The 10,498-nt window shown below is 44.5% G+C and overlaps 2 protein-coding genes across 2 annotated transcripts; both read left to right on the top strand.

Moving 5' to 3' along the window:
• Window positions 1-1,447: 1,447 nt before the first annotated feature.
• Window positions 1,448-4,266, top strand: zgc:172339 (uncharacterized protein LOC564384 homolog). The gene is made up of 2 exons (XM_012829971.3): window positions 1,448-1,767; window positions 2,977-4,266. The coding sequence occupies exons 1-2, from the start codon at window positions 1,483-1,485 to the stop codon at window positions 3,568-3,570; spliced, it is 879 nt and encodes a 292-aa protein (XP_012685425.2). The 5' UTR covers window positions 1,448-1,482; the 3' UTR covers window positions 3,571-4,266.
• A 712-nt stretch (window positions 4,267-4,978) lies between these two features.
• Window positions 4,979-6,945, top strand: LOC105902368 (endonuclease domain-containing 1 protein). The gene is made up of 2 exons (XM_012829946.3): window positions 4,979-5,508; window positions 5,883-6,945. The coding sequence occupies exons 1-2, from the start codon at window positions 5,203-5,205 to the stop codon at window positions 6,489-6,491; spliced, it is 915 nt and encodes a 304-aa protein (XP_012685400.1). The 5' UTR covers window positions 4,979-5,202; the 3' UTR covers window positions 6,492-6,945.
• Window positions 6,946-10,498: the final 3,553 nt, after the last annotated feature.

Here is a 10,498-nt window from a genome sequence, read left to right as displayed (position 1 = left end):
CACAAATAACCTCTCATACGTAAATATCGTTGCATTGCAATTCTAACACCAGACATAACCGTACTCTAAAGCAACACTAATTGGAACTACGTTACCCGCTCACAACCCCATATTGGAAACGAGGACTGCCCACTAAATTTATTTCGGTGCTGCAAAGCTGCAGGCCTAGACTATTTAAAAAACAAGAACCAAACGTACCTAGATTTCCAAATGCACTTTTAATGCAACGACCGGTAACATTACGACACAATCAATATATGTACAGGCTACTTGATTGTGTCCTAAAGAGATCAAATTAAAAGCAATGAATGAATGCACATGTAAGATTTAGCTAAATTAAGTTGTTTCGCAACTTGCCTTTCTTTGCAGACTGATAGCAGGCTAGCCAGCTAGCTAGCTAGCCAGCTAATCTTTCTTCAGAAGTTCGGTTATCCTTTTATTAATCCACGCTTGTGACACGAATGTAAACCGTGACAATTCTCTAATATGATGACTTTCCAGTTCCTTGTAACTATATCGTGTAATTCTGATCGCGTGTACAAGTAAAACAAATCTCTATAACTGCAACGCTAGCCGTGAGTTTTCTCTGCCTCGCTCGGTCGTCTAGTTGTTTGTGTTTTACAAATATGGCTGCACATTGCATAACATGTGACTGGCTTAGCCTATCAGTGAAGACTTTCACTGGGAAGCAACTTCACTGCAAGACTGCAGATAGACCCTTCTCCTTCTGGTGGAACGCTATTGCCCCCTAGTGCCGCTCACACTGATGATAAAAACCATGTTAAATGACTAGACAGAATTATGTCTGTCAGGACGGATCGGATACGCCTGAATGTAGTCTATGATTCAGAAGTTACCAACCTCACAGTAGGCTACACTATTATGAAAGCCCTTGTTGACCACTATGCTAAATGTCTCGTGTAAAATATTGACATATATAACATGCATACATAGACTGTATTGGTTTGATGATATGTAATAATTAAGACACGTTCAGTTTAATTATTTAGGACTTTTTCTGTAAAATTGTGGCTAGTTCCTCCTCTTCTATCCGTGCTGCACTAACCAGCAAACCTTTAATATGTGACTACTGGCAGGATCTTCAACAGGCAGTATACACATTTTGAGAAGACACGTTTACCTATGCATAATGTGTGTTGTACTGGGAGTCTTGGACTACATAATGTCTTTACGATATTTGGATCGTGTTATTATTATTTTATCTTACTTGTAAATCCCAATTAAAGCACTTCAATGTGTGTGTGTCTGTGTGTGTGTGCATTGTTGGTACTGTTAGTGCTGCTGGCATGTATAGGCTGGCCTACTACAGTGGAGAGGAAAGGGAGAGGGTGTGGCTCATTTTAATTTGCAGTTGTAAAGTATCCCTCCCGTCGACTTGTGAGGTGAGACACTGAATACCAGCATCCACAAATGTGATAGTCTGTAACAGCCACACTTCTTCTGTGGCCTGCCTGCTTCATAATGGTACCCAGAGTAATGATCTTAGCCTGCCTCACCACTGTAATGGTCCAGGCAGAAGTACAGGAAGACTTCTCCCCTGAATGCAGAGAATTCTTGTTTATGGGCACACCACCTCGGGGACTGGAGGAAAATACCCTGAAGAGGATCTGTCAGCGCTACAATGGCAAAGCACGCTATGTCACTCTATACGATGTCGTCAATCATATTCCTATCTACTCTGCCTATACCTTCAAACGTAACGATGGATCCAAGCAAGTGGACGCACCTTGGATGTATGAGCCCCAGGTAAGGGCTATGATAGGCCATAGTAAGAGAGACACAACAGCACACAACAAAAGACATTAAAGTAGTATAGGAGTGGCTTGTAGGGTGACCAGACGCAAACAGACCAAACATGGGACGAGTAATAAGTTTGTGTGGGAAAATGTGGGGCATGTTTCCGAAGGTGAGAGGTAACCTAAAACTTTGATATAATGTCTATGTAACTGAATAAGAAACATTTGTATTCTGCCTTTTGGCTCGTAAAACCCCTTTACTTTGTCCTGTAGTTGATTCCTCTGCACATCAGTTAGGCCATAAAAGATACAGCCTAAAGCTTTTGCTATGCGAAAGATATGATGAGCACATTCTGTTTTGTCATCTCAAAGGCACACACATTTGAAACTTAACATGTCTTTACTGATAGACAACCAACATACATTGGCCATTATCGGCCCATCAAAGGCAACTATCCTTAAGCAAAACATGTGGCCATGACGTCGCCTGGTAGCTTTTAACTTATCTGCAAAGTATATGTAAGTTTGGTTTTAGTGATGTAGCAGAGTTCACCAGTCCCACGTCTGCACAGTGTTTTGATGACCGCCTTCAGTGCTCTCTTCTCAGCCATTGGATGAGATCCAAGCTTTTAGAAAAGTTTGGCTATGTAGCCTTTGTATGAGCCAGGTTGCTGCTTATGACGTAGCTCTATAGCTGTATTAGGCTGACTATTAATAACCAAATAACCAATGAAAATGCAGGACATTATCTCAATATGTAGGATGCTGGGTCAAAAATTCAGTACAACGCAAAGCAGGACACCTGGTCCCCTCAGTGGCTTGGCATTTTAGGTGTCCATTTTAAAGTTAGTTCTTATTCCAGAGAACTTCAAGGATTTCAGTTTATGTGGTGCCGTATAAAAAAACGCACTTAGGTTATTGTAAAATATGGGCCATAGGCTTTTGGACCAAATAACTTGCCACAGTGGTGTACATAGGCTATATACAGTATAATGAAGATGTAGGGGAAGCTTCATCATTGTGCAGAGACAGACTAAGAGGAACCACAAAGCTAAACCACTGTCCTTAGTCGAGCAGAGAAGCACTTTGTTTCCATATACAGGGAATGGGTTAGGAAAGGAGTGTATGAAAGTAATTATACCAGTAAAGCCTGAAAAACACTTGATGCCCAGGTGTAGCGACAGCTTGTGCTTGATATTCCTCCTCTCTAAACCTACAGCTGTCCACTGTCGCTGCCGATAGAGAGATGCAGCCCTTTCCCCTTGAGTATGAGATCCATAACCGCTTTGAGGATGCCCAGGCAGTCCTGGAGGACTACTCCAACACAGTGAGATTCGAGCGTGGCCACCTCAACCCAGACGAACACCAGGACCTCCTCGACGACAAAGCGGCCACCTACACTCTCACCAACATCATCCCGCAGGCCCGCGAGTTCAACATCGGGCCATGGCAACAGCATGAGCACACCCTCCGCCGTCGCCTGAACAACTATTGCCGTGGAACTGCCTACGTGGTTACTGGTGTTACCACCTCGGGCAGCATGATTCACAAGCACAACGCATACCGCGTGGCTGTTCCCACTTACTTGTGGTCCGCATACTGTTGCGTGGACTACGACCATAACGCACCCTTTCAAGAGCGCTCCAAGTTCCCAGCTCACGCCGTGCACGGTCTCAATGAGGACGAGGGGGAGGTTGTGGGGATGTCGGTTCAGCAACTGGAAGGCTTTCTGCGGATGAACACCTACGTAGACAAGTCCTTCCAAATATTCTATGATGACTGCGTCCCCACTGAGACCAAGTTAAGGCAGTAGAATACACACTAATGTTAACACATATCCACACCATTAAATGTTTAAATACCTACTCCACCAAAAAACTGCCACTTTTTGCTTTACATTTTTTAAAGGGAGGATAGAATGCATAACATGTATATGACCTATAGGGCCAAACCAAAGATGAGGCTGTTCTTTTTATTTCATTCAACAGACACTAAAGATATGTATATAGTGATAAAGAGAAGACTTTGGTCTTTGACCTTTTAACTATAGGCCTAATTGATCATAAATACAGTATGTTTATCTTGATTACACTTAGAGCTACATGATGTACTATTTTTCCCATGATATAATAAAATGACAGATCTCTGAAGGATTGCATCTGCTTAAATAAATGATGTGAGCATAAATATATAAATGTTCGCTCTTTCTGTCTTGTCTACATATCTTTGTGTCGCGTGTGTATGTGCAGTGTGTTGTGTGTGGGCTACAGACCACAAATTAATATACTAAACAATCGTGCAAGGAATTCTTCCTACTGGAATGCTGGCATTATATAATATATACATAATAAAATATAATATTATATAATAATACATTTAGACAAGAATTTAGACAGGAAATAAATGGAAATAAAAAAAAAATAAAAAAAGGAACAAAAGTACAAAGAATTAAAACAACATAACACAAAAATAAATACAAAAGCACTAATAAATAAAACACAAAACAAATTTGACTTCACCAAACCACAGAGCCTCAGGCTGAACTGAAAGCACAAATAAAATCATACTGGACTAAAATTCACTAAAAAGAATATGGCACCAATTTAAAACCCAGGGAATGCAAGTGTGAAAAAATATGTTTTTTGGTCTAGCTTTAAAAGTCTCTATACAGGCAGCAGATCTAATGTTCAATAGGAGATGATTCCATAATTTAGGACCAGCAACAAAAGCTTGATCACCCTTAGATTTAAAATTAGACCAAAATTAGACCAAAATTGAGAGACACTGCTGAATTTGTAGCACTTGACATTTTATATGAGGACACCTTTGTAAGAGGAATGAAACTATAAAACCATCACCTCCATGAAGAACACACAGTCCATTCACAGAAAGAACTGTATAATTTGGCAATTCCAACAGCATTATCTTCTGGAACCTTATCCGGCTGCTTCACCAGCAATAAACGATCTGCCAGCCTGTAACCTAGTCTGAGCTGCTTTTATTTTCAGTGAGATAAAGTAGAGAGAGAGATTTGCATATTATGGCATTGCCACTCGTGTGCAGTAGTCACAGACAGAGTGAGAGAGAGACGTTCGTGAGGACCTGCAAGACGCAGTCAAAGGAATAATCCCCCCCCCCCCCCCCCCCCGTAACTGCATCCATTGAGGTTTGTCTTAAATCAAACTGAGCACATCACTCTTCTGAAGAACTTCAAGCCAAAGACAACATCTATACCCACGTGAACCATGACCTGACACGACACTGAAAATGGTCTTTTCTAATTGGAGCATGTTAGGTGATGTGGTGAAACAGTTTATGTGTGCTACTTTGCTTATCTGCCCACCGGTCTATAACAGCTCTCATTCTCATTTACTACCAGTCAGACCTCATTCTCACTCTATACCAGACACTTCCCATTTGCTCTGGTTACGCGTTGTATGCAGCAATGCATATCCCTCTGACCTGGTTCTTGCTGGCCCTGGCTGTGTGGCACCCTGCTCCGACCGCCTGGTCAACCGTGGTTGAAGACTTCAACCATGTGGAGAGGTGCAAGGACTCGCTGTACATGGGCACCCCACCCCGGGGCATCTTTGGTGCCAACCTAAAGAAAATTTGCCAGCGCTACGCCGACAAACCGCGCTTTGTTACCCTCTACGACTCCAAAAAACGCATCCCTGTCTACTCGGCCTACACCTTCAAGAAGACAGAGGGTGACAGGCGGGTGGATTATCCATGGATGTTCGAGCCTCAGGTATGTAACAGCTGCCAACCTTTTTCACCACACATGCACCTACTTGTTATTGTCACAACAGTTGGCTGTTGGTTACTTTAAAGTGACAGAAGGACAGGCTCCACCAGGATCAGGATTCAATGGAGAGTATCAAGGGAGAGTTATCATGTATTTAAGTCACGGAATTCCACTTGGATGGATGGTGTTACAAAGAAAGGTTACATTTAATCCTGCTCTAAATTACAAGTGGCGACTGAAGACCGAACACTGTTTACTTGATCTTTGTTTAAAATTCTTTATCTTAATTGCTAATGTGGTAGATTGAATTGCACTGATGTCATTGTATCTTCTTCATCAAATCTGAGATGAATTAATGATTCTCCACCTGCTCCTAGCTTGCAGAGACAGATGGCAATGGAAACATGATGCCTTTTCCCACTGGATATTTGCACATGAAGTTTGAAGACAGCCAGGCGGTTCTCGATGATTACTCTGATGTGGTTCTCTACGAACGTGGCCACTTGAACCCAGATCAACATCAGTCTCACCCTCATGACCGCGCTGCCACCTACACGCTGACCAATGTCGTGCCAGAAATCCGTGAGTTCAACATCGGCCCGTGGCGTGAATACGAGGAGCGCATCCGCATTCGCCTCAACAACTACTGCCGAGGCACTGCCTTCATCGTGACGGGGGTGACCACAAGGGGCAACATGATCCGCCGCAACAATCAAGATCGCGTAGCCATTCCCGAAGACATCTGGTCGGCCTACTGCTGCACCGAGTACGACCGTAACGCACCTCACGACGTCCGCATACGCTTCCCCTCGCACGGAGCTCTGGCCAAAAACTCCAAGGAGGGCAGCTCTGTGCAGGAGTTCACCGTGATGGAGCTGGAGAACTTCCTGAAATTCCACATGAACGTGGACCAGAACCTGCAGATCTTCTATGACAACTGCATCTCTCCCTCGCCTCTCCCCCTCTACCTGCACCACACCATCTGACGCAAATTGCCGACCTCCAGAGCCAAACCGCGCCGCCGCTCTCGGGGTCGGTGCTTCCCATGATCTATGACTATTTGTGTCTTCGGGTTTATGAGAGTCATCTTTTTTCCCATATCATTTCTTAACTGATATGATAAGAAATTGCGGTTTAGATTGTAGTCATAGTTCACAAGCTTATTGTGTGTCACAAGGTAAAAGAGGGTTTGATAAGATGCCAACATGTACTTCTTTATGTGATGTAACAGCAGTTTGCAGATGTTAGAGATGGTTAGAGATACAATGTTATGAGCTTCTTTCATTTCCACTTAACGTGTTAACTCACCATATTTAACAATGATTGCAAAAGTTATGAATGGATAAACTCCCCATTGCCATTCAAATATGTGCTGTCTCATTTCCCTTGATTGCTAAGAAGCCATTTTTCTTTGACATTAAAACACAGACATATTTCCAAGTAGTCCATTATTGTCCTTTTGTGACCTTTCAAAGCATCATTAAAGCATTACACTGCAAATGCAAAACATTACGCTGAAATGCAAAATATCTGGTTTGGGTAGGGTTGCACACAGCAGCATTAAAAACCACATCATTAAGTCAGCCTCTGCTATAGCAGTGCTACCGTGCCCCTGGCTCAGAAGAGACTGTACTCTATCCTCTCACTGTTATCAGGAAGGTAATTAGCAGTCATGATGGTAATGGAAAATATTGCACCTAAAATCCTACAGCTCTGCTTCCTGCTGATAAAAGATGAAGGGGCACAAGGAGAGTTCAATTTGGAAGATGAGGAGATGACTTTGCCTGTGTTTTCTTTTACTCCTTTGCGTCCCACATACACTAAATCTCCTCTCTCTTGTAAGAACCCGTCCCAACCCTTTTTTAACATGCTGGCATTCCTAACACTGCCTGGATGCAGTAATCTGGCGCTCCACAGTACACACAGAGCTCTGCAAGTCTGTGCATTAACTTACAGCAGGGGGCACTACCCTCTACCTAATTTCACTTTCAGATCAGCACTTACCCCTACATGTAATGAAACACTTCTCCGGACTCACAGAGCAACCCCTTGGTATAATCAAAAATACTTGAATGACATCTCATTTAATCATTGTTAGTTGAGAACACGTACACTGACTTTCTGCGAATTGATCTGTACTCTATAGGTTGACACAGATGAGAAATGCACAGCACTGTTCTTAACCCACATCTGCAGAGAGCCATACACACTCACAGTCACACAAGTGACAGATGTTAGAGATGGTTAGAGATACAATGTAGGAGAAATGAGGATAACAATAGCATAACTCTAAAGGCATCACATTGCATAGTTGCATAGCAGGAGAATGCCTTGTCATATATTGCAAGCTCATAGGCACTATAAAAACAATGAAACAGCACTGCTGTTATAACAAATGCAAATTACACAGTTCTGACAATTGAATTGGACATCATAATATCTTTGAACTACATATGATTATGAAAATGTAAGAGCACGGCTCGGGTAATAAATCTTCCGGTACACTCATGCAAAATCAAGTTAATGGTTCACCGTTCGCTGGTGATACAAAGTGACGGATAAGTAAATTGCAGCGATAACACAGCTACACACAGACCTCTTACAAACTCAGCACTACAACCATAGCTGTTCGGGCCATCATGGCATCAGCTGGTCATAAAGGGTGTGCAGTGCCTCATGCACCTTACAATCTTTTTATGACAGCCTTTGTGACATATAGTTGACATGAAAGTAGAGTGAGTCATTTGTTTGAACTGGTGCTGTGGGGAAACTTATCTTGTGTACAGAGGCAGGAATTTCTCTCTCTTTCTCTCTCTCTCTCTCTCTCTCTCTCTCTGTCTGTCTTTCTCTCTCTCTCTTTGGTTTCACATCAGAAAATGGAAGCACTGTAAAATTACAGCCGTACTCATCCTTGATATGTCATCCGCTGCAAGAGTATCCCACTTCCATTTCAAGGACTCTGCCACTCACCACAACGCACAGATGTAAAAGTCAGTTTACATTTTAGCGTACATATTTTATTGTTAGCAGTTACAAGGGAATTACACTAATGGAGCGCATAATCTAATGGTGCTCTACGCTTTACTGAGCCTTGCATTATGACTGTCAGGGCTGCTCAGTAATTGGCAGGATTCTACACATACAGATATGAAAATAACCCCCTCTGTCATCTCAGTGTAAATGCAACCCTGTGAACATCTGTGTTGCACGCATGAAGAGGGAACTGTGACTGTGTGGCCGACATAGCCCCTCTTTGGCTTCTGAGCTCTAAAAAAAAGCCAGGATGATGATCTACGTTGATTGAATGTGACAGTGCTCTAGCGCTAATTTTAGGTGGATGCCTCTTACTGTGAAGTATTTGACACTGCATGAAAAAATTCACTTCAGAGGGAAAAAAAAGCGTAGCAGCACTTAACAGAGGAGTTGCTTAGCTGTGGAATTGTGCATTGGTTAATGTAATAAAATGTGATAAATGAAAGGTGTTGTTGTTGTATACTGTAACAAATCACGGAAACGTGGAATCTTTGTTATGGCTTATTTATTAAACACTAAAACACAACACACTGACAAAATGGCACGGGCTTTATGCCCTGGTGCAAGTGACCACGAACAGACTGTGCTACAGTCACACACCTGCACAACCTCTGTCCCAACACATAACAACGACAGGTACTTAGAACCGTAAGGAACATCGTTAGGGAACATGCGCTAGTGCATCACATAGGGTATAACACATATAGTCCAACAGTGTGCGCCCGCTGCACGGCATTATGGGGCGACTATGCCGGCACGTTACACAGCCCCCACTAAGACTGGTTGGTGTCCTCATCAACCCAAGTCCTTACAACAAAGTCCTTCAAATGTGCCGGCAATCTGTGCTGTCGAGGTGTGCGCCCTGCAGGGGCGACAGCCGGCACAGCAGCCAGCGCAGCCTCCGGAGCTGCCGACGGGGCTGGCACCAGTGTTGACGCGGGGCCCACTGTTTCACAGTCTATCTCAGCTCTAGCCGGTGCCAACGGCCGGTACGGGGCCAGCCGATCGCGATGGAGGGTCACAACCTTCCGCCGCCCTAACACCCGCACCCGGTACACCACATCAGACAGTCTTTCCAGTACAGTACACGGTCCTACCCACTGATTAGAAAGTTTAGGTGAAATACCTTTTTTTCTTTCAGGGCAGAATACCCACACCTTGTCACCGGCGTGGAATTCTTGCCCACAGCAGCGTGTGTCGTAAGCCCGCTTCTGTCGGACTCCGGCAGCGCACATTGCCTGTCTGGCCATTTCATGCACTTCTCGCATCCTCTCACACAACTGCCTGTAGAATTCCATCCCAGGTTTTCCATCAATCTCTGGCTCCGGGGGTGAGCCAAACACTAGGTCAATGGGTGTGCGCAGCTCTCGTCCAAACATTAGGGCTGCGGGGGTGCACTTCGTCGAGTCCTGCACTGCTGTCCGGTATGCCCAGAGGACCATGGGCAGGTGGCAGTCCCAGTCCTGCTGTCGACGACTGGTTAGAATGGCCAGCTAAACAGCGAGTGTCCGGTTGAACCGCTCCACCAGCCCATCGCTTTGTGGGTGGAGCGGCGTCGTCCGGGTCTTCTTGATACCCAGCCGTTTGCAGACTTCACTGAATACCTCCGCTTCGAAGTTCCGCCCCTGGTCACTGTGGAGCTCTTCCGGTGCCCCGAAACGGCAGAACATCTCAGTCACTAATTTCTCCGTTGTAGAGGCAGTCTGATCAGGTACCGCGTATGCCTCGGGCCACTTTGTGAAGTAATCCATGGCCACGATCACATAGCGGTTTCCGAGGTCGGTGAGAGGAAATGGACCGAGCACGTCCACTGCTACCCGCTCCATGGGTGCTCCCACTGCATACTGCTGTAGCGGGGCATGGGAACGTTGTGTCGGTCCTTTCTTGGCTGTGCAGGCGTCGCAGCAGTGAACAAAGAGCTGCACATCCCGTCGGCATCCAGGCCAGTAGAAACGGCCTC

The sequence above is a fragment of the Clupea harengus genome, chromosome 8 (genome assembly GCF_900700415.2).
Source record: "Clupea harengus chromosome 8, Ch_v2.0.2, whole genome shotgun sequence".
NCBI lineage: Eukaryota > Metazoa > Chordata > Actinopteri > Clupeiformes > Clupeidae > Clupea > Clupea harengus.
The sequence above is the reverse complement of the archived record's forward strand: the minus strand, read 5'-3'. Positions and strand labels throughout refer to the sequence as shown.